General features: G+C 32.1%; 2 protein-coding genes across 2 annotated transcripts; one reads left to right on the forward strand and one right to left on the reverse strand.

Annotated features, from left to right (window-relative positions):
• Positions 1-1,684: 1,684 nt before the first annotated feature.
• LOC106762225 (metal tolerance protein 9) lies at positions 1,685-4,598 on the reverse strand. The gene is made up of 6 exons (XM_014646003.2): positions 4,362-4,598; positions 3,298-3,410; positions 2,863-3,108; positions 2,627-2,707; positions 2,306-2,536; positions 1,685-2,205 (listed from the first exon to the last, which is right to left on the reverse strand). Exons 1-6 carry the CDS (start codon positions 4,534-4,536, stop codon positions 1,861-1,863), a joined length of 1,191 nt encoding a protein of 396 aa, XP_014501489.1. The 5' UTR covers positions 4,537-4,598; the 3' UTR covers positions 1,685-1,860.
• Positions 4,599-10,270: 5,672 nt separating this feature from the next.
• On the forward strand, positions 10,271-21,604 carry LOC106762175 (DCN1-like protein 1). The gene is made up of 11 exons (XM_014645929.2): positions 10,271-10,492; positions 10,826-10,887; positions 11,397-11,533; positions 12,039-12,097; positions 12,239-12,262; positions 13,005-13,087; positions 13,182-13,246; positions 13,517-13,566; positions 19,736-19,837; positions 19,981-20,040; positions 21,021-21,604. Exons 1-11 carry the CDS (start codon positions 10,490-10,492, stop codon positions 21,153-21,155), a joined length of 780 nt encoding a protein of 259 aa, XP_014501415.1. The 5' UTR covers positions 10,271-10,489; the 3' UTR covers positions 21,156-21,604.
• The last annotated feature ends 3,304 nt before the right edge of the window (positions 21,605-24,908 follow it).

Raw genomic sequence — 24,908 nt, forward strand, 5'->3', positions numbered from 1 at the left:
CATGAAGAATTATTATAATTATAACATAATATTTAAAATAATTAAAACATGATATTTAAAATAATTATAACATAAAATAATGAATTCAAATATTAATATACATAATAAACTATTTAAAATAAAACAAAATAAAACAATTAAATAACAAATTATTTAAAATAAAACAATTAAATAATAAACTATTTAAAATAAAACAATTAAATAATAAATTATTTAAAAAANAATTAAATAATAAAATATTTTAAATCAAACAATTCATTTCAAATAAAAACAACCAAAAATAAATAAAATGAAATCTTAAAACAAAATAAAAAAAAAACGCATTAGGCATGTATCGATATGGGAAACTGATACCGCCTACATCGGATATTGAGATCCGATGCTGGCTGTATCGGTTTCCCATATCAGTGAAGCATGGATAGATAAATGAAATCGGACAAATTTAAAAAATTTCTAATCATCCCATCTATATATCTAGTTTATAGACATGCTAGAAACATGCAAAAAGCAGCAAAAAAAATTAAAACCACGAACCAACCTGGAACGTTTGAACCACGAAGAAAATTGGAGGAAGAAAAAGACGAGTCTGGGAAACACTGGGAAACACACAGCAAAGAAGAAACTAAAATGCTAAAATGAGAGTGTGCACAAGACAACAAAGAAAGGAAAATCAAATCCGAAGAATCAAGTGTGAGTTCAGTGTTTTTGTACCTCCGTTGCAAAAAAAAAAAGCTTGCTTGCGAGGATGACAATGGTGGCTGCTGTGCTGGAAAAATATAAATTTTAGGTTGTGTTCTCTGACTGTAGTCTTTGAGAAGGAGAAAAAAGAGTAAAAAGGCTTGAGAAAGGATATGAGGGATGCTGGGTAATGGTGCTGTGAGAGGAAGGATGCTGGGAAAGATAATGGTGTTGTGAGAGTGAATTCCCATGCATAAAAACCACACTCTCTCTATCCCTATGAAATTCAATATGATCACTCTCTCTCTCCCTCTGAAATTCAATCTGCTGCACTGGAATCTTTGACCACCTTTAAAGATTAAACCGTTTTTAAAAATTAAAATACCTTTTTAATTAGGGTTAAAATTGGAATTTTATTAAAATTTAGAGGTGCAGCATGAAATGCTTGGAGGTGCAGGATCAAACACTCTACATTCTTTTGTTTGTATTTTCCGTAAGCCCTCTTATAAAAAACAGAACACTTTAGGTATCAGTTATTTCACCTTTATAACGGAATACCTTAGGTATCAATTAATTTTCCCTTCATAACAGAATACATTACGTATCAATTAATTTTACCTTTATTACGGAATCATACGTATACGGAAAATGACCAAATAGTGCACTTCGTTCCTGCATATTTGATTTTGGATGAAAACGTTATTATTTTCGTTTAGGGAAAAAGTCTTTTTAAAATTTTTTAACAACTTTTTAACAATTCATGATAATTTGTGATTATTCGTTTTAAATATTCTTTTAAAATAAATTCAAACAGACTAATAAAATAGAAACACGTATTCTATTATCAAAAAGTAATTAAAAAACAATTGTTAAAATATCATTATCCAAATGCTAAAATTAGGATATAGTATGCTAAAATTAGGATATATTTATTATTGATATGAACTAAAGTATATTTTATATCACTTTTTAATTAGAATACTTAATTATTTTGAGTCAAACCAAGTATAAGGACTAAATATATATTATTACGTTGTTTTGAGTGAACCACATAAGAAGTATGATTTAGAGGAATCAGAAACTATAAACATCAGAAAGAAAAACTATGCTATTTGGCTTCAATGAAATAACCAAGAGATTTGGAAAATCTAAGCTATGCCATCATTGTTCAATGGCATATCATCACACCATTGTCTTGTGCTCTGGCCTGTGAGTGAACTCAAAATCTATGTGCACAAAAGCCCTTTCAACTTCTGGAAGTTGCTCTAGCTTCTCTTGGAGTGTCTCACCAATGTTGTGTGCTAGATGAAGAACCATGTCTTCTGGCAAGACAATGTCAACTTCCACAAAGTAATGTGCACCAAAGGTGTATGCTCTAACAGTATCTATGTGCTTGATCTGCTCATGGTGATTCCATATGAGGTAAGTTAACTTGGCAAGAAAATCAGGTGGTGCTGTCCTTCCAATGAGTGACCAAACATTCTCAATCACTGTCCTTGCCCATGTGTTAATTGTATACAATGCTATCTGCATTAACACACATTCATGGTATCATTAGTAGTTCAATCACGCAGTTGGCTCCAAGTAGAAAACAAAATAAAAACTGAAGATGTAGTTATAAACTCACAATAATAGCTCCTGTTGGATCAATCCACCAGTAGAACTTAACAGCTAAAACAGCAGCAGCTAATCCAACAGAATTAGTAATGACATCAAAAAAGTGATCTTGTGCATATGCTCTAACGATTTCATTTTCAAATCTTCGGCAGTAGACCATAAGAATGAACTTCACTATAGTCACACCCACCATAATCCCGATCATCCAATGGAGTTTTGTTGGATCCATGTCAGGCTTAGACTGTAAGAACAAGAATAACGCCAGAAATTAAAACTGTGTCTGAGATAATGATTACGGGAAAAAAGAAGAACAAAATTTTGTCTCAATTACTTTGGAAATAAGTTCCCGGGCAGATTCAATCAAAATCTGCAACCCCAAGGTTGCCATCACTGATGCAAATACAATGATACCCTGCACAGGAAATCATATCAGCATGTAGCTGCATCAACAAACCATGCAATGACTATTTTCAAAGTATCTTATATAACCAATTATTGCTATTCTCATTATCTTCACATTATATAAAAGGTTGCAGTTAGTGAAAAACAGTTTAAATAAGATGTTACCAATGGTTGCATGCGTTTCTTTCCAATTGGATAGTGATATTGATTTGGGTTTTTCATGGCATGAGCTGTAAACCACAGTATAAACCCTGACAAGAGATCCAAGAGAGAATCCATGGTTGAGGCAATGACTGCCAATGATCTGCTCGCAATTGAGGCGTAAACCTTTGCTGCAAACAGCACCAAGTTACAAATATTTGAGACATGAACTGCCATCCTCTCACTCTTTGCTAGTTGCTTAAGTTCATCCTGACAAACATTTGGAATGCACATTTAGTATAGTTCTCTTCCAATATTTTACCAAATCTATCTGCAAGTGTTTGCGATGATCAAGTTTAACGGAAAGTCATAAACTCACTGAGATTATTGTCAAAAATGGTCAGTGCTGCTCTATGTATAAAAAATAAGGAGTGAATACTAGTGATAGAACAATCAAACCTGAGATAGAGCTCCAGGGAAACCACCCGTTTCAGTCATAGTCTCCATCTCAGTAAATCCTTCAAGGAGTCTCTCCTGCTGCTTGTAATATTCTGCCACTTTGCGTGTCTTCCCTGAAACACACAAATTTAACAGAGGGGTTAGGGAGTATGTTTGCAAATCCATAAACTAGAGAATATGGATTTAACTGAAACATGTTAATGATGAATTCTCTCTGAACTTAATTTAAGTAATAATCATTAATGTAACAACATTTTCAAATCACCATTTACTAAGCCCTTTTTAACTAAAGATTTAAAATTTTAAACTTTATGTGAACAGTCAACTTTTATCAAGTACTTTATTCAACTCTTATTTAATATTTGGAGAAAAGATAACACAGAGGGTATAAAAGAATGATCTGAAATCCAAACAGGACGCAGTTTCATGTCATTTGAGAAGACATTAAGGAGATGAAGATTCATGATTGCTTATGGTTTAGAAACTTTCGATTAGGAGTGGAATAATCAAGTACAAGAGATTCTAACGTGAAAGAAATAATAAAAGATATGATGTATCTATATCTAATAATAGTAATTTTTACCCATATAATCAAGTTAAGATATTCTAACCAGAAAGTAATGATTCTTTATATGATAAATGGAGTATCTATCTCTAATAATAGTAACAGTTATCAATAAAAAATCCATGTGTACTATTGACTTATTATAAAAAAATGGGATTTTATCACAGTAATCAAACGCAAGCACCACCAAAGATACACATTCACAAGGAAAAAACTCTGTCTTTATCGAAAGATTCCCACCATAATAACCAACAAAAAAATAATTACAAAAACAATTTCTCCAACTACATCGATTTTTACAATTCAAAAACATCATAGAAAACAAAACACACTCATCGCAAAAACAACAGCCTCAATTGGCAGGATTCAACACAGGCATTGTAACAGTAGAGAGAAAAACAGACCCAACACGCAAGATAGTAAGTGTACAAAAACAGAGTGATCACAATCCAACACAACACCATCTTTAGCAAACCACAAGAAGAAAGAATGGTCTCACTTGGCTTACGAAGAAGACTCTGAAAAGTGAAACATCGTTTGTGTTGATGATCATCTATTTGGCTTGGCAAACGAAACTCTTTCAAGTTAAGTCTCCAGGAAGCTTTTGCAACCTCTTCCTCCGCCGTCACCAGAAGCGGTTCCCTTGGGCGGGGTCCGCCACCACTCTCCTCCATATTCCTTTATCTGAGAGTCTGTTTTGGTTTGGGTTGATATAATGTGAGTTATAACTGTTTTCCTAGTTACAGGGAGGTAGGAAAGGAGGAAAAGAAGGGTGATATATATAATCATCTTAAGAGCACACGTGGCAACACGTAGACCCGCGTCTTTTTCCTTGATTTGATCTCAGAGTGACAAGAAGCACTAAAATTAGGAGAACCGAAAATGCGTATTAGATAAATCCTATATAACTCATGTTATTATTCTAGAAGACTTATTTCTTAAGGAATCAAACATCACCTTTTCATGGATTACTAGAAAAACAGGAGTCCGTAACTGTTTTACTTCATCTCCATGAGATTTTACCTCTTATAAGAGTATATTTAGTCTATTCGTATTGGGTTATTAATAATTTTTTATTTTATTATTTGCAAAATCTATTATGGACATTAAGAAAAATATTATTTTTTATTTAGTTTATATAAGTATTATAAGAACCTAGATTTAATTATATAATATATTTTAAAAGAAGATGAGACATAAACGTAATAAGAAAGAGAGAAGGAACTTTATTAAAAATAAAAACAATTTTATAAAAGTTTTAGAAAAAGTTAAAATCATTTTCGCTTATCTCTCTAGAACTCATCTTCTTCACTGTCTTCTACCTTTTCTCTAATCTCCACACTGATTCAACCAGTGCATTTTCGTTTAGATGGCGTCCATGCGTTCCCGGAGTCGAGAGCTTTGACTTGAACCGATTGGGTTCTCATTATTTCGCCGATAAGTAGTTTCTCCCTTTCCTTATGCTTCTAAGGTTTTGAGCATGCAACAGTTTTATTGATGTATGTGCCTTTCGTTTATGTCCTTTTAATCTCTGATCAACAGTAGCTCTAAGAACTATTCTTGATCACAATTATGTGATCTGTAGGGTGCAGTCCAAGTTCGGTGTGACCTGGGGTACTGTAGAACCAAGCTTTGGTATAGAATTGTAAAATTTCCAGGTAAGGGGAGCTAGGCCTTTTTATAAAAGTGATTTTATGATGTGACTCTTTGGTATATTTAAACCTGTTGTACTGTTACATTTCTTTCTCTATTTGGAGCATGTTGAGTGGCTTTAAACTGAAACTGTGAAGATTGTGAAACTTGATGTACTGAATATGAATTAAATTGAATGAGTATGCCGTTTAGGCTTAATGTTAAATTTTGGTGGCTTGAAGTCCATATGCTATGATGTTAAATTTGTGAACCGGTAATGCACTGTGGTGATCTGTTTTGGATGAGCCTTGTTGTTTTAAATTGGGCAGGTTGGGAGCACTTGGGGTATTAAAACTGTTATGTTTGTGTTGAACAGAAGCCTAAGTGAAAATAGAGGAATTTAGGTATTTTGAGAGGAACTGAGATAGTGATTTTTAGTAATTGTGGTCTAAGGTGCGTTTGGAGTGTTTAAAAAGTTTAGAGGGGTCATTTAGGACTTGTTGAGAGCACTTTGTTATTCTTATAAAAGCCTGCAAATGTGCTTTTATTTCAAAATACAAGAACTCTCCAAGCTAAACGATTATCTTTAACTAAGGAAGTGTTAAGACAAAATCGTCTATGTACCTAAACGCTCTCATGTTTTGAAGTTTAATCAAATAACATTGAAATAGGATAATAATCTGAAAGCAACTTAGGGTGAAAATACAAGACCTAGAACTTGAATCCCCAAACATAGGAAACCTACACAAGAACTTAAAACTATAATCCATGACTTAGAAAAGTAGGAAAACGCTTAGGATCTTAGGTAATAGATAAACATATAAGTTAAACCACCTAGACGCATGGCTAAACACTATTACGCTTAAAACTTCTAAGAGAGTTGAAGTTAAACGTTTGATGCCTACCTAAAAAAGGTATTTAACATAACTCTCAAAAACAAAACATGTTAAGATAATGTCTTTGACGAAACAAACTAAAAGACATAAAAGACTAAAATATAAAAGAAAGCTGAAACAAGCTAAATGTTATCTGTCTAAGAAGAGACAAAACCAAAAAAAGTGTTTACTTGACTAAACGATACCATGAGCTTAAGCAATACTTCATCCAACGATGAAGTCTCTATACAACGCTTTATATCTTTAAAAAAGAGCTCAATTGTAAAATGCTACCTAACGGTGGAAAATCAAAAGACACTTTGTTATTCTGAGCAAGCATTAAATGGCATGAAATGATCAACATTCAAAAACAACAAAAGTGATAAGAAAAGACGTATCTGCTGCATGCACAATTTACTCTACTCTTGTAGATAAGTTATTCTACACGCACCCATAGAGCTATAGATCAAATATCAAAAAGTGGACGTTAGAGACAAAGGAGATATTCATAGAATGTTATTCACTTGAAGTCATACCTAAAGACAACATACAACCTACTTCAAGCAAAGTACTAAAAAAGCATGCCTACTTTGACAAGTTGACTTACCCAATGGCTGTTGAGCAAAGAAGAAAGCGAAAGCACAAGTATCAAGGCTAAAAGCTCAGTTTAATGGACATATATCCATGAAGCCTTTAAATAGAAGAACTTAAAAGGATAGCTCAAAAGGACAACTTAAGAGGATAATATTAATCAAGTGAAAAACTTACAACGAAATATCCATCCTACAAGCATTCAAAAGAGAAGAAAAGAAAGGAAGAGCTCAAGAAAAAAAATACATCTGAGCCGAAGAAAAGAAAAAGAGAAGAGAAGAGCAAAAGAGAAAATAAATTCTCTCAAGCTTCAGTATTGTATTGCTTACTATTATAAGAAATGCTTAATATCTCTTTTGGTCCCTACTTTTATGGGTTTGGTTCAAAATGATCCTACCTTTTAAAAAAGTTCAGTAAGCCCCCAAAATTTGTTCAAAAGTGTTCAGTCCGGTCCTTTTCGCTTACTCTGTTAAAAACCTAACGGTGCAAATGTCACCGTGGCGCAACCTTACGGAGCTGTGAAGTTTGATGAATTCGTGCATGTTACACTATGTACATACTTCAAAAATTTTATAATGACTTAATGTTTGGGCTTCACTTCATTCCCCACCGCCACCTTCTCCAAAACCGTTCCCGTCGGTAATGCCTCCGCTACCGTCACCGTCCCAGCCATACCCTCTGTTCTCCAAGATGCCGTATCGGTGGCCTTCCTGGCCCTCTTGGACGGAGACCTAATGGACCTGGGCTATTTGGCCTTCTCAGCATTGGCCTTCGTCTCCTTCTCTTTCTTTGTGGTTTCAGATAACTTGTACGAAGCCTTGATCTTCACGAGTTTTCCCTTTGCAGTTTGGTTCTTCAATTGTAGACCTAGAATCTTCTTGAAATTTGCGGGGAGCACCAACTTGTGCTTCTCCTCCATGTACTTCGCTATAGGATAAGGGCTTTGGTTTGATTAGCAGTTTTGGCTTGTTCAGACTAATCAGTCACCTTTTCTTCCTCACATGACTTTAACGGCGTAAGCGAAAAGGATTAGACTGAACAATTTTAACAAATTATGGGGACTTACTGAACTTTATTAAAAGGTAGGATCATTTTGAACCAAACCCATAAAAGTAGGAACCAAAAGAGGTATTAAGCTTATAAGAAAAAAGAAAAAAACACCGACGAGTGTTCAAACTACTTTGTATTGTAATCACATCATAAGAACATCATTTTTTTTTCATTATTATTGTATTAAATAACTATATATTATAAGGTGTAAAGTCATACTTGTCTCATTCGTTTGAGGTTTAATCTCATTCGTTTGAGGTTTAATTGCTTCTTTTGCCTCCAGTTTGGTTGAAGTGTGTCAAATTCGTTCCCTTTTTAGAAAAATGTCAATTTCGTCCTCATATAGAAAAAAATTGTGTCAATCAAGTCATCTCCGTTAAAAACAAACCAATGGTGTTAAAAACTTAAAGTGAGTTTTGAATAATAACCACTTCATGGGTCCGATCCCTGATTTTGCAGTGGATAAAGCGAGTTTTGAAAGCAATGATTTTTAACGAAGATAACTTTATTGACACAAATTTTTTCTATATGAGAACGAAATTGACATTTTTCTAAAAGGGGAACGAATTTGACACACTTCAATCAAACTGGGGACAAAAGAAACAATTAAACCTTCGTTTGAAATATGTTTAAAAATCAAGATAGAAATAAAGGAATTACATCACTTTTCTTATAATAATCTTTTATTAGTATATATGTGTTTTTTTTATTATGATAATACAAAATTAATTTATCATAATTATTATAAAAAAAATAAAAGAAATAATTTTTATAACTTTATTATATATAGTTTTTGTTGTAGGTAGCTAATTAAATTTTAAAAAATAATTATACAATTTAAAAAATAAAATAGTAAAATATTTTATACTAGTAAAAGTAAGATTGGTAAAAAACATGTACACTAAAAATAGTTATAAAACACTTATAAAATCAATCCTCTTTATAGATAACAAAAATATAATAAACTATTAATTATTATAATAAAACTATCTATCAATAACGTTTATATTAAATTATAAAAAATAAATATAATTCTTTATTAATTTTTGTAATGTTATAATTATGTTTAACATTTATGAACTTTTATCAAAAGAAATTATAATTTTATGATATATATATATATATATATATATATATATATATATATATATATTATATGATAGTTATAAATAATTTATTTTTTGTTTTACATACCATGATTATAACTATTTAACAAAAAGGAGTTTCAAATTTTAATTAGGGCGGGACAAAAATAACTGGTATATACTGGACAAAAATTATTAACTGTACTATATTGTATTAAAAACAACTGATCTACTTTTCCTAAAAGTTCAGTTGAGTTAGTTTCAGTTTAGTTAACTGTGAGAAATGTTTTTATTCTTTCTTTTTCTCTAGTTCTACAATTATTTCGTTTTGTCAAGAAAACATTATTTAATAATAAAATATTAATCAAAAGAAACTATTCACGTAAAAAGATTAATAATTAATTTTTTAAGACAAAATTTTTTATCATAAATTTTTATATTTTTTTATCGATCAATATATAACGACGGATATAAATAAAGAACGTAATTTATATTTTTATATTTTTTAAGTTACATATAAAATATATATATATATATATATATATATATATATATATATATATTTTGTATTAGAGTATGATGTATATATTTTTATTAATAAAATGAAATAAATAAATAAAAAATAAAATAAGTTTCATACTCATAATAATAAAAGAAATATAAATAAAATAAAAAGTTATAACATCAAATAATTAAAAAATTAATTTGCAAGATACTTACAAATAAAATAAAATAAATATTAAAATAAATTTCAATTGAAAAAAAGATGAATTTTTATACTAATTTTTAAACTAAATAGTACAGTGCAATCCAGTTTTATTCACCCACATCTAATTTTAACAGGCTTTTTAAATATTGAAAAATGTTTGTTAATAAAAACAAAAATGCACAAAAAAGTAAAAGAAAGTAAAAAACATGTCCATCTTTATTTTGATAGGTAGCTTTTTTTTTATGTAATGAGAACTAAAAGTTTAATTAATAAATATAAAAGTAAACAGAAGATAAATTTTTTATTCCAAACAATAATTCTAAATTTAAAATTTCATTATTAATTATTATAGATGATAAATTCTGATTACTAATTTCTATTATAAGTAAATGGTAATTACTGCAAGTATTTTCATATAAATTTTCTAGAAAAGGGATTATTTGGGTAAAATTTTCCAAACTTTGTATTCAGAAGGAACCCCGTGGACACCAATTGGCAACATTATTCTCTCTCCTCGGCGGGGTTAGTAGGGTCCACTCCTGACTGAGGGAGAACCAAAACTCACATTTCACCTTCATCTCTTTCAAATCCCATTCTGAACCAAATTTCAATTCCACCAAAACCCTAATTTTTCTCTCTCGGCCTCTGAGATCTTTTCGTTTTGGGATTTTCTCCACCATCGGCAATGGTCTATTTTCCTATCTTCTTCGATTTCTGTTCTCTTCGCGTCTCAATTTGATTTTAGCTCTGTAGTTACACAAATTCTCTATCCATAGGTTGTGATTATTTTTGGTTATATATTCATGTAGAATTGTTTCTTGTCATCATAACCTTTGCGTCTCCCTTTTAACCGGTTTGAAAATTTCTTTTTGGCTTTTGGAATGTAAAGACTTGGATGTTGTAATGATTATTGAGATATTTTAAGACGTGTTAGATATTAGATTTGAACTTGTTTATGATGTGTACTGTGATATGGGTCATGATAATATAGCCTAATTTGTTGTTCTTATTTGAGCTACAGCACAAATTGGGGAGAGGTCATCGCGACAAACTCCAGCAGTTCATAACAATAACTGGAGCCAGGTGATCTTAGAGCTGCCTATCAGTTTTTATTTATTTATTTTTTTTTTTATTTTATTATTTCATTTAAAGGTTTTAAATTGCAATTGAGATGTGATTTTAGAAATAGTGTGTAGTTGAACTATGCTGCTTTTAATATCATGTGTCCTTAAGGAATAGACGATGGATTTTTCAATCCAAGGAACCTAAAACATTTTTAGATAAAAAACAGAAACATATTTATAGGCACTCAATCTTTGTTTGAGCACACTAAGTGGGCATATGTATGTTTCTATTTTTGATCTGAAGATGTTTCAAGTTCACTTTGCCTGACATTGACAGGGAAGCTGTGATCATTCTGGGCATAGTTTTATATCAATTATACTTAATATTTGTTTCTTGCTTCAGCTGAACTTTTATTTTATTTTATTTATTTTTATTTGTGGGCATTGCCTTTTGAATTTATATGATGCAGGTCAATTGCATCCTTAACTTCTAACATATTTGAAAACTATTTTCATTGTCATTTTCAGTGAGAAAACAGCATTGCAGGCTCTGAAGGCTAGTGATTGGCATATTGAAGGAGCATTTGATTTCTTTTATAGCCAACCCCAGCTTAAAACATTTACTGATTCTAGACACTTAGAGGAGCTATACAATAGATATAAAGGTTAGTAAACGGACGTGGAAATATATTTGAGACATTGGTAGCTTTTAAGTGGTCTGGTAGAGCACAATAACCTTTGGTATGGAAACACGAAAGATGACTAAATATGGTGTATTTTGTATAAAATTCTTTTCAACCATGAAGAATTTTTCTATTACTTGAGGTTGCGCCTAGTGAGTAACAAGTAAATTAGGCTACATAGGTGTTATTTTGAAAAACATGAATGTTTCCTTCCTATTTAAAGTTAATTACTTGTTTTTAATTAAACTTGGAAGAATTCATAGAGTATATCATGGAAATTAGAATCAATTCCCCAATGTTGCTGTCCCCTTACCTGAGCATAAAGTATGTTGGATATGATATCCAATAACTTTTGCACGTGAGCTTACATGAAAGAATTTGGTCAAAACAGTTTATATTTTGGCCAAAACGCATATGGTTACCAATTATTAGACCATTGTATATTATGCCTGTCTTCTAATCCTTTACTGCACTAATTTCTATACAGATCCATATGTTGATATGATTTTGGTAGATGGCATCACTCTCCTGTGCAATGATATCCAGGTTATTTGCCTCTGAATGCACAGTAATTTTATCCATGTCTTGATTTATCAATTTCCAGTCTTGAGTTTTGATTCATTCACAAGGTTAAGATAGTTTTTGTTTGAAGTCTAATTGATATTTGAGTCTAATTTTCCTTTGCAGGTGGATCCTCAAGATATAGTAATGGTATGGATATGATTCAAACATTATTTCATTTCTGCATCGTGCTAATTGTTTGGGTTTCTTTCCTGTAATCGTATGTAACTATAAAAGACTGCTATTTAAATAGTGAGTGATTATCGAAATTACAACCACTCACTTAATGAGGATGATTATTGTGAAAATATTGGAAGTAATTATGGTTATTCAAGGTTGCCTTTATTTTCTTGCTAGTTATATGTGCGTGGCTATTAAGTTATGATAGATGGAATGCAGAGATGGAGTATAGATTCTCTACTGGTTTTTGGACGCCGTCCCTCTGCTGCCCCATCAAGATTTTGTTTAGTATATAAAAAATGTTTTTAATATATTTTAAAATATCAAATTCAATGTACATCAGTGTATTTTGAAGGAACAACAGAGGAACAACACCCAAATTCAATCTACATTTTGTTTCACCATCAGTTATTTTCCTTCATGAAAAAGCTCTAAATTTAAGAGCTGACAAATATTAGCTAGAACAAGGTAAGACTGTTTCTAGGAAAGAAAGAAAAGAATAATAATACCGGCTGATCTGTGTAACTGGGTGATGATTGGTTCCTGTACGATGGAAACTAAATATACAATACTTGTAAATGAAAAGTTTATAATTAAATGAATAATTATTGAAAATAGAATTAAATGTGTTAAAGCAAACTTGGTTGCACAATGAGTGTATGTAGATGGTTTGATAATGCTATAGGTAACTAGGAATGTTGAACATTTTCAGTTAGTTCTTTCATGGCACATGAAGGCTGGCACCATGTGTGAGTTTTCGAAGAAGGAGTTTATTGAAGGATTACAATCTTTGGGGTATGTATGTTTTGTGATTTTGTAATTTTTTATTTTTTATTTATTTATTTTTCTGAAGAGACCTGTCTCAGTTGACCTTAAAAATTTGTTGCAGGATTGATTCTCTGGAGAAGTTCCAAGAAAAGATACCATATATGCGCTCTGAGCTGAAAGATGAACGTATGGGCAATAGTATTATTATCACTGTTCAAAACTGGTTTTAGTCATACTTTATTTATAATTCATTTGTCACTAGAAATTATCTCCAGCAATTTTTAGAAAGTCCCTGAAACATTATCACTGTTTTTTCACTGTCTTGAGAAATTCAGTCAGATCTATAACTCACCCTTGGCTTTAGTCATATAATTTATAATTCATTTGTCACTAGAAATTATCTCCAGCAATTTTTAAAAGGTCACTGAAATATTTTCACTGTTTTTCACTGTCCAGAGAAATTCCGTGAGATCTATAACTTTGCTTTTGGATGGGCAAAAGAGAAGGTATGGATTGACGTGTTCTTGGCCCCTCTTCTACTCTGTAATCTAGCTTAATTGCTTTTGGCCGAAATACAATATCATACTTAAGATAACCACTGTAATGAAACAGGGAAGATCTTGGGAAACCGAGTCAAATTATAACAAATTTGATTCATTGATTAACAATTTTGAGTTGTTCAAAATATTTTTTTGTGTTCCTTTATATTAAAATTCGTGGTCTAGATTTTCAAAAATGCTGTATGTTGAATGGCATTCAAAGTTTTGGAACACGGCTTGAGGCTTTCTTATGTAGTCAGCCACACTTATTTAGTCATCCCTTTTCTTCTTTCTTGCTTCTGAGGTTTTAGATGCTGTCTAATATTTATTTCTATGCTTCCCCCTCAGATTTTCTGCTTCTCTGGTAGATAATTTTTTTTTTTGTTAAAATAAAAATTTGGGTTAAATATGTTTTTAGTTCCTATACTTTGAGGCGATTTTGGTTTTAGTCCATTTTCAAACTATGGTATAATTCAGTACTTCAACTTTAGAAAACTCTGGTTTTAGTCCTTTTTACCAAATTTTTTTAACTTTATTTGTTGTTTCAAGCACGTTTTATCATAGCATTTGGATTGTTTACACTGTTTGACACATTTTTACTTCAATGTTAACTGAGAAACGCGTTTGAAACAATAAATAAAGTTAAAAAAATTTGGTAAAAAGGACTAAAACCAGAGTTTTCTAAAGTTGAAGGACTAAATTGTACCATAGTTTGAAAATGGACTAAAACCAAAATCGCCTCAAAGTATAGGGACTAAAAACATATTTAACCCTAAAAATTTGGTCCCTGAAAACTATATTGTTTTTTCATATGAGTCATACATAAAAAGCCAGTAGCACATCTATCTTTTCTGTCACAATTTTAACTTTGTAACATGTATTCTCATGTAAGAACTGAATTGTAGAACATTTTATTATTGAAAACAAAACAAAAAAAAAGTGTATCAAATGCAAGTTCTAATTTTTATTTTAAATTTTCAACATTGCTCATTATGATGACTGGAATTAGTTATATTCATTAGCAGAAAATTCTTTACTAGTGATGAAAACCTATCCAATTCTTGTGGATATGCTAGGGTTGCTTGGTGTTCTTCACTAATATTGAAGTATTTATCATCATCATCATCATTATTATTATTATTATTATTATTATTGTTTATGATTAATAGCTTAGCATTTCATTCTTTTGGTGGACCCACTTACTGTGTCAAGTACTAGGAACTTTGAATGCTTAGTTACCTGGAAATATACATGTTCTAGAATGTATTTCATGTTGAATAGACTATATTAATGACTTAATAGTCCGAGGACCATGGGGTTTTTATTTCATTCACTACCAATAATAGAAATGATGTTAACATTCTCCACTTGATTGTACAAGATCTTGGAAGTGAGGGTGCAAACTGGGTTAGTATTCTAATTGGTCTCTGTTATCAATGAATGAAAAAATAATAGCAACTTGCACAGAATAGGAAAAGAAATGTTCACAAATGAGAGGCAAGCTCCCCCTAGTCAGCTTGGTAGTCTCGACTACCAATTCCACTGCTGGAATCTCCTAGTGTCCCAACATGATTATCCCTCCCTTTTTATAACAAACTCTTGCATACATATTATCTTTCCTCTAACTAACTCAGTTCCCCCCACCACAGGTATTCTGTTCATTCCCTTTTTAGTCCTACGAGAGTACACCATAAAAGGCTTTTCTATAATGGGTTGGACCTTAACAATTATACCCCATTATAAAATCAGTATTGTAGTCAAGGCAAAAGAAAGGAAATTTCTTGATGGATCTGGCAGGCTCCCAAGTTGCATCTTCTAAAATGTTTTGGATTTTCACAAAATAATCCACTCCAAATTCCATTTGTGGCTACCGGTGTGTATTTCTAGAACTGGCCCTGGTGCAATTGGTTTAGAATCTCCCACTTCTAAACTAGGGGTCTGAGGTGCTGCCATAGAGCAAGTTTTGAGGGGTCTCTTTAGTTGGGAGACATGAAGGATTGGGTGTATGTGGGTTGTATTTGGCAATTACAATTTATAGGTCACCTCTCCCATGTGAGAAACAATTTGAAAAGGGCCAAAATAGTGAGGAGACAACTTGGTGTTGACATGATGAACTACATAATGTTGACAATTGATTGAAGTTTAACAAAACTCAATTCTCGACATCATGAGTAACATTTGAGGTGTATATTGGGATATTTCTTCATAAGTTGCTCTGCCTTCCGAAGGTACAATAAAACAAGTGAAGAGCTTCATCATGGTCAGTCAACACTGTACCAACAACTAGCAAAGAGCTTCATCATGGTCTGTCAATCTTGCAGGTGACAAATCTTGATACATGTTTCATTGGTGGATGTTAAAAGCGTGAAAATGCCATGGTGGTCTTTTTCATTCATCTCCGAAAGAAATTGGTAGCAATATAAGTTTTGGTTGATTCAGAATGGCCCTGAAAAACTATATCATGAAATTCAGCTAGAAGCATAGATTTATTGTAGAGGTTTTTAGATAGCATAAGTCGGCCCTGTAAAACTAATAAACCATCCCAGAACACAATCAATTCAAGAATTGGAATTATATTGCAACTCATCCTAAATGCAAGACAAAACATTTTGTTGGGGTTTACTTCGTATTGCCTGGAAATCCACTTAATAAATGGCTAATTAAAATAAAATTAGTGGTGGAATGTGCACGCAGGGGATGAGCAAGAGGGTAATGGTCTTGCATCAAAACTGCATCACTACTTGAAGCATCACAATCTATAAATGATACTTTAGTGGCATTTGGCGAAGCTATCACATCACAAAGAATGTAGCTGGACATTATTGGACAATTAAAAGCTAGCAATTGCTCCTCTCCTAAGTTAAAGCATTTCTTCTTGATGAGTCCATAAGGGTTTGGGCTATCTTACCATAGTCCTTAATAAATTATGAATAGTACTCTTAGGGGTGAGCAATCACTGTGTATATCTGGACAAATATGGGCAACCCCTAGTTGCTTCCATACTTAAAACAAAGTCCCTTGCTACATTAATCCATCATCTCATTGTAATATGATTGTGCTTGCCTCCAAGGCAAGGGGAAAGTCCAAAATAGGTGGTCCAACATTGGGCCCTTGAGCATTTGGCCTATTTGAACTGCCAACAGATTGGATCGAATTGGATTTGATGTATGCATTGGTGGGGGTAGTATGTAGCAATGGGGTAGAACAACAAACTAAAATGGAAGTTTTTCAACCATATGTACTTCAAAGAGGCATGATTATCAAGCTTGCGTTCTAACAAGTTAACCACTAAAATTAATTTGCTCTAGGGATAGGCACACGGGAGCCTTTCTGAGCCAGCAAATGGGTTCATCACCCTATGGAGGGAGGGAATTCAATGCACTTCATATAGAGATTATGGTCTTCAATAATTGGGTTATGAGAAAAAAAGTATTAGAAGAATACTCAATGGGGAAGGGAAAACCTTTGTTAGATATTGTTAAGATATCATTCATTATAATATCTTATGTTAGTTACAATATTATGTGTATTTGGGCTTAGTCCATATTTTCTTCATTTTTTCATTATAAATATATCACCCTATGTTTATTTTCTACACAAGGGAAATTAACCATACCTTTAGTTTTCACTACTTTAACATGGTATAAGAACCATGAGTGTGAGTCTATCCTAGCGTGATTTGTTGTTTGTTGAGCCTATTGTGCCACCTGTTATTGAGCTGCTTAGGACCACCCATTGTCTAGTCCCACGCTCGAGATATATATATCTTGACATGAGAGGTGTGTGTTGAAAATCCACATCAGATAGAGACAAGGCAAGTTTACAATATATAAGTAGGTGCAAACTTCACCTTACAATCCAGTTTTGGAAAGTTGAGTCAGATTTAAAGTCCACATCTTAACATGGTATCAAAGCGTAGGTTCTACAATAATCCTATATATACATCTTTTTCGCCACTGCCACAACAATGGCCATAACACCACAACTGGCGCTGTTGCTATTCCAACCATCGCTAGAGCTGCATTTCAGATTGGCAATCCCACCTCTCGGATCGTCTTGGCTAGGTGACCACTGCGTCGTGAAGATCGCCTTGATTGGAGATTTCACACACCACTTCAATCTCGTGATTGCGAAAGCTTTTCAGTTGTGCATGGGGGCATGTGTTAGGCAATCTCCGACAACAATCACCTGGGTCGTCTTCCTCTCCTTGTATTGGATTTGTGATTGTTGGCTTGATTGGAGAACTTTTCTTTTAGGGTTTTTCTCTCCTCTTCATCTATGGCTTCCACAACTTCTACCTTCGCTATACCCATGTTTCTGCTGATGATGATTCCTCTGCATTAGTTTCTCAACATGATGAGCATAATCATTCTCGCAAGCCAAGCAACAGGCGGTCACAAGTGTGAACATTGTCACAAGCTTGATCATAAGATTGATAGGTGTTATCCTTTACATGAGTGTCGATCTCAATCTGCTTTAGTAGTCCAAGCTGATCCACTCTCAACCAAAAATGTGGATCCTACTTTGCCTGTAGGACACTCAGAATTCTCAATGAGTTTCACAAATGGTATGAGGGTTGTCAGAAACCTAGTTCTACTACTTTTGTTGCACACATAGGTATATCTTTTGTTGGCTTAAATCAAACTACTGTCCCTGGATCTGCAACGAATCATATTACGAGTAATAAACCTTTTTTCTTGTCTATGTTCTATGGGTTATTTGCCTTAGGTTACCATGGCAGATGGATTTAAGGTCTTATTCCATGGTGTTGCTACTCATAATCTTTTTCCTTCTTTATCCATTGATAATGTTCTTTATGTCCTCCATTGAACTTATCCATTAGTTTTCTCACTCGTTCTATTGATTGTGTTATTTCTTTTACCAAAAATCTTGTTTGTTTGCAAGATTGACTTTGTTAGCTCTAGTGATGAGTTAGTAGATATTTTCACTAAGTTTTTAAATAGACTTATAACTTATTATATTTGTAACAAGTTTGACACATATAATTTATATGTACCAGCTTGAGAGAGAATGTTAGATATTGTTAAGATATCGTTAGTTACAATATTATGTGTATCTAGGCTTAGCCCATGTTTTCTTCATTATAAATATATCCTCATATGTGTATTTTCTACACAAGTGGAATTAACCCTATATCTAGTTTCACTACTTTAACAACCTTTATGCATCACAACACTGAGATCAACGACAGATTTTGGGAGGTAACCAATGCGAGTTACTACGTTGCACATTTGGGTGGGAGTAGTCCTTGAAAATCTGGTCATGGGATTTCAATAACAGATCTTGGATTCAAGGTACTGAGTTATGTTGTCATCCCGTGTGCAATCACAAGAATTCTCAGTGAAAGCATCAATAATAGGTCTCGGCTATAAATGAATAAAAATAATAGTTACAAGCACTGATTGAGAAGAGAAATGCTGTAAAATGAGAGGCAAGGTTAGAGCAAGATACTGTTGACCCCACATCAATATCTCCTCTCTTATAACAAACTCATGAATAGATATTCTATTTCCTGTAACTAGGTCAATTCCCTCACAACTAGTGTTAGACAACAGAGTACAAATAGAACTTTAAGAGTGTATTATAGGAAGGGAGGTAAAAATAGGAATTAAATCTTTTTTAATCCCTTGACCTTTCAGTTAGGTTTTCTGCAATAGTTAGTGTTCTGTAATCTCTCTCCCTTAAATTAGACCTTTGTTAGAAAGGAGGGAAGATTTTGGGTAGTACCAAACTGGACAATTCCCAGTGTGAAAGGAGTAGACTCCTTTGTGTACAAGTTTTTCTTTTGCAATCCAATAAACCGAGGGACGATTAGAGCCCTTTTTTCCTTCTGTGATTTCGCCTACGAGAATACACCTTAAAAGGCTTTTCATTATGGGCTGGACCTCATCATGTTCTGACTCTTGAAAGGAAGGGACATTAAAGTAGGATGCAAATGATCTATTTGCCTCCAATGATCTTTTCTATACCTTGGCAAATGTGAGACCCATGACTGACACTTGAGCATCCGGGGTTGGGTGTAAAGTCAATGTTCAATTTAGTACTGTTTTTGATTCTATCCTTTTGAATGTGTAATATACTGGGAAGCAGTAATATTCGAGTTACCTTTATGCAGGGTCAAAAGTCTCTTGCATTGGATACAGCTATTGGTATGTGGCAATTATTATTTGCTGAGAAGCAGTGGCCACTGGTTGATCATTGGTGCCAGTTCTTGCAGGTAATATAATTAATTTTTTTGGATACATCTTTTTAACTTTTTTGAGTATGTTCGAAGCTTTTTTTTTTTTTTTTTTGTGGTAGATCAAATATCTGCTAATACTTGTTCATTTTACTTCAATTAAAAATTTTGATACTACTTAGGCTCGGCATAACAAAGCAATATCTAGGGACACATGGTCTCAGCTTTTGGAGTTTGCTAAGGTAAACTAATAGTATTATTACCTATACGGTGCTCTCATGATGTGAATGTCAACTTCCTAACTTGATATGGATTTATTGTCGCATGAATATATCAATGAATGCTCTCTAGTTGTGTACTGTTGGTCATGCTTGCCTGAGCTAGACTAATTATCTAGAATGATAGCAAGGAAAAGGAAACCTGGTGTGTCTTTTTTACACTTTTTTCTCATTGTCTGTTTGATCATTTTCCGGTGACATCATAGTATTCGAGCTACTTTACCTTGAATCGTTAAGTTATTTCTTCTAGTGTGATTGCTGGGGTTTATTCTAGGGTTATTGCCTTTTTTAATTTGTGTTGGGAATAAAGTGGAAATGTGGGGCAAACAGGAAGTAAACTGGAATATGAAATATTCCGATGAATATTATTAGGGTTAGACTCTTTTACTGGCAAATCAAAAAGTTTTCACAATACTTTTTCAAACGAAACCCTGATCTTATTGCATTTTACATCAATTGTTACTGTATTAATATCCACATGAAGAAGTCTACGATATTGAAATTTTATTTTTCTAGTCTTGATCCTTGGTTTTGCTGCAATTTTTTTTTTTAAAAACAGAAAGATAATGAATGTCAAATGTCAGTTTTTTCTTAGTATCTGATAAGTTATACATGGGGAGTATGTTTTCTTTAGTAAAGATGTTGAATGCAGAAATATGTTCCCAATAGTATTACAATTGCTTCTTCTTTCTACTCCCGACCTTTAAAGAGCAGGCAGGATATAAATGACCACTATTGAGTTTAGTTTTTACTGCTGACAAATTAGTATTATTATAAGCCATTTGAGTTGTAAAACTTTATCTTCATTTTTCCTGGTCGCCCACCACTTGATTTAGAGGAACTCCTTTTTGCTTGTACTATTTTTGGAAGTTACAACGCTGGTGCTTTTATCATAATAAGTTGTTCAGTTTTAGACCCACTAATATTTGTCATGTTCTTTGCAGACTGTTGGTTCAAATTTATCTGATTATGATGCTGAAGGTGCCTGGCCATATCTAATTGATGAATTTGTGGAATATCTGAACGAGAATGGAGTCATCCAAAATGGTCTCATCAATGATTCTAGTCTAAAACGATGATGCATTCAGATTTCAGTAAATGGATGTTTAAGAGAATTTGATTGGTCTCTTGTGATGAGTTGTGCCATTCTGTGATTAAACTCCTCTAAGTTTATTAAGTGGGATTCAATCTATAATTCAAAAGAGGACTTGGCTGCTAGAGCAAACTCATTCTTGCTAACAAGTAGTAGCGTCGTTTGAGATTTTGTTGATATGGCATATGAATTTCCTTGGGAGTATTGTGGAATTAGTAATGGGAGCCTACTGATTCCACGGTGTTATAGTTTCTGGTCTCTCTTTATTTAATAATTAATTCTTGTACGATGTCTTGTTATATAAGAGACTTGTGTGATTGTGATTGGCTTTCCTTGTTTCTTATCTACTTTCATCTTGTAAAATATGGCACCAAGATATTAAAACATTCATGAAATACAGAAAGGGGGAATGGAACTCTTGTGTGGCTTGTTTTCCTTCTAAGTATTCAGCAACATTTCTTTTATACTCTCTTGCGATGTGTTTATCCTTATTTGGTTATTTAGAACTGTTCTGGATATGACAAATACATAATATTTGAGGTGTAATGTGAAAGACTTTTAGGTTTACGGGACATAGATGTAATGTGTGTGTTACAGTTGGAGTACTCGAAGAGGTTGATTTGTTTTGACCAAGTGGTCTTTTATATGAGTTTATGGATATGGATAATTTATGAAACAAAATAGTGTGGGAATATTATAATAATAATAATAATAATAATAATAATAATGTGTGTGTGTGTGTGTTACAGTTGGAGTACCGAAGAGGTTGATTTGTTTTGACCAAGTGGTCTTTTATATGAGTTTATGGATATGGATAATTTATGAAACAAAATAGTGTGGGAATATTATAATAATAATAATAATAATAATAATACTAATAAAAATAATGCAAGAAAATAATAACAAGAATAATAATAATTATGATATTAATAGATATAATAAAAATAATATTAACAGTAGTCTATCAATATTTGAGTAATCCTAAAAACATTTCTATTCTATTTTTGTGGTATTCTGTAAAAATATATGTGGATTTTATTTTGGTCTTTGAATTAAGATTGAAAAGTAAGCCAAAAATAATAGAGAAACCTAAAAAATTCGGCCAAAACATGAAAAAGAGAGTATGCAAGCTTGGAATCCCACATCACTAGGGAGAAGCCATTTTTATGCCAAAGACTCCGATTTTTCCTTGTAATAAAGAAGTGCGAAAAGGCTAGATATCTATAAGATTTCTTGATGGATATAACCTTCACCATTTGATAAATAAAATTTTTAATTGCTATTATAATTTTCTTATTCTTAGATCAAATATAAGTAATTTTCTCCTTAATATATAGGAAAAACTCTACAAGAGATTGAATAGAGTTTTTAAAAACTTTATGCAATTGTATGTTAAACACTTTAAGTTTTTGAACAAAAATTAGGAAAACATATATAAAGCAAAACAAATAAAAAAAATTGATTTTATATTGGTTCACTCTAACTAAATTACGTCTAATTCTCTCTTAAATACTCTTAAGGGATTCCGTTAATCGGTTAAAGATTATAACGAGTTTCACCACTCCTGATTTACAACTATCCAATTTGGATATACGAGTTTACTCACTCTTGGTTCAACACAAGTCTTTCTGACTAAACTGTTTATCTCAACTGAACTAAACATCAAAGTGTTTTGATTTACTTCAGAATTTACAAACACAGTGAAAGTGTTTTTAAAAAAAGTACAAATTAAATCTCTCAAAGAGAGTATGTTTTCAATATAATGAAATCTGAAGATTTGTAAAACTTTTTCTTAAACAAACAAAAAAAAATTAAACGATGGAAGTTCAAAGAGAGAATAACAACATAAGATTCAAAGATAAATTCTTGTAGTCTTCTCTTCATTCAGTCCTTTTTATATATCCTTCTTCGAGAAGTATCCATTACTTAGAGAGAATTCACTTCGAGGTACGACGAAGTCAGGTGCTTGGTAGCATTAGAATAACAATGCTTTATGGAGAGGTGGAGTGTACGATTTCCTCAAAAAGCAATAAGGAAACTTTCTAAAAGTGTTTACCTATCTCTCAATTTCCTTATGATCTTGTACAAAACTTTTGAATAAAACTTGGTATTGTCATAATCTGCACATATAAAGAGAAACAAAGCACCATAGACAGAGGATTACAAACCGTACATGCATTTAATGTTATAAACGTTGTAGAGCATTTAGACATGCTTAGTGTACTAAGCGTTTATCACAAAAGTTTATTCTTTTGAGTAATATAGCATTTACATGATACAATGGTTTTAAAACAACTTTGTCTTAAACAATTTGAGATGTTAAATGTATTTCCATTAGACACTGTTTGTGAGTTGTACAAAATATTATTCAGGCTCAACACTCACATTGTTTAATCCTATTTTAATCAAACATTATTTGAACAGTTTAAGCTATAAAAGCTATTTCGTTAAAGTTTGTTTGTTAAACTTCAAAACAAAAGTTGTTAGACAGTCTTGTCTCTCTCGACGATCTTTGACAAACATCTTTTTTTTTTTTTTTTTTTTTTTTTTTTTTTTTTTATGTTTAACAAATACTCATGCTAAACGAAATATATTTGAAAACAAGATTTGAAAAGAATAAACAATGTAGACAAGAGCATTTATAAACATATAACTTAGATGTTTACACAATTTGGTTTAAAGCATTTATAATTTAAACAAATTTGATTAGAGCGTTTAAGGATATTAGATGTTATGAGGATCAAAGCAATTTTTAGATCACACTGATTTTAGAAATAGTCAAAGCAATGAAATATCATAGCACAAGATTCAAATGATTCGTAATATCATAGTAAAGAAATATGTTATGAATAATATATGACTTCCATAATCATAACCATTTATGCAATGCATAAGAGAACTATCAATTAGAAACAAATGATATCAGAGCAATTAAATGCTAGTATTAAAGCTAAAAGAAATTGTAGTAAGTAATGACATTTATTTATCAAATATGCATCCGAGTTATGAAATCATATGAACAAATGGGTGGACTCCTCTTGAATGTAATGTTTAATTGAATGTTTAGCACTATTTTTCTTCCCGTTATTTAGTAAAAACCAAAAAGGAAACAAGATCAGCATCATGGCCCAACGGAAAATGGTGGTTGGCCAGGTTTGGAGAATATTTGATTTATGACATTATTTATTTTTCTTGAGAATCGAGATATTTTGAGAAAGAAGTGATGATGTAGCGCATGGGTTTTGAAAAGGTGGTAAAGTCAAGAGATTTTTCTTGATAAGAAAGAAGGGTTGACAACTAGGGTTGACAGCTTGGTTGACACGCAAGAGGTTATAGAACAAGATATTACAAGGATTCAAATTTGAAACTATGTTGATCTATCACTTAGAGTCTTTTTAGAATTTTTTACTCATGCTCTATCCTTTGTAATTTTATATAGTTTACTCTTTAAATTTTTATAAATATTGAATTTTTTAAATCTATAACATTTTTCACATCGATTCTACTAAAATTTAATTATAAACTTAAAAGTATTCACTATGTCTTTTCTTAACCTCTAAATATATTTTAATATAATATATATTTATTAATATAAAAAGAAACATAGAGAAACACTAATCCATCCATAAGCAAGTCAAGTTATGAAATTTTTCATTCAAACAAAAATTGAATCAAATTGAATTTATTCTTTTTAAGATAATGATACACGACAACATTTTTTTTATAACATTTGACCATC

This window comes from Vigna radiata, chromosome 5 (genome assembly GCF_000741045.1).
Source record: "Vigna radiata var. radiata cultivar VC1973A chromosome 5, Vradiata_ver6, whole genome shotgun sequence".
Lineage (NCBI taxonomy): Eukaryota > Viridiplantae > Streptophyta > Magnoliopsida > Fabales > Fabaceae > Vigna > Vigna radiata.

Bases quoted from the DNA above. Each gene is read 5' to 3' on its own strand.
- LOC106762225 (XM_014646003.2), bottom strand. From the start codon at position 4,536: ATGGAGGAGAGTGGTGGCGGACCCCGCCCAAGGGAACCGCTTCTGGTG. The intron at 2,537-2,626 runs GTAATTGAGACA...TTGTTCTTACAG, and splicing joins CCCGGGAACTTATTTCCAAA to TCTAAGCCTGACATGGATCC. The intron at 2,206-2,305 runs GTGAGTTTATAA...GTGTTAATGCAG, and splicing joins ATCCAACAGGAGCTATTATT to ATAGCATTGTATACAATTAA.
- LOC106762175 (XM_014645929.2), top strand. The intron at 13,088-13,181 runs GTATGTATGTTT...AATTTGTTGCAG, and splicing joins GAAGGATTACAATCTTTGGG to GATTGATTCTCTGGAGAAGT. The intron at 13,567-19,735 runs GTATGGATTGAC...ACCTTTATGCAG, and splicing joins TTGGATGGGCAAAAGAGAAG to GGTCAAAAGTCTCTTGCATT.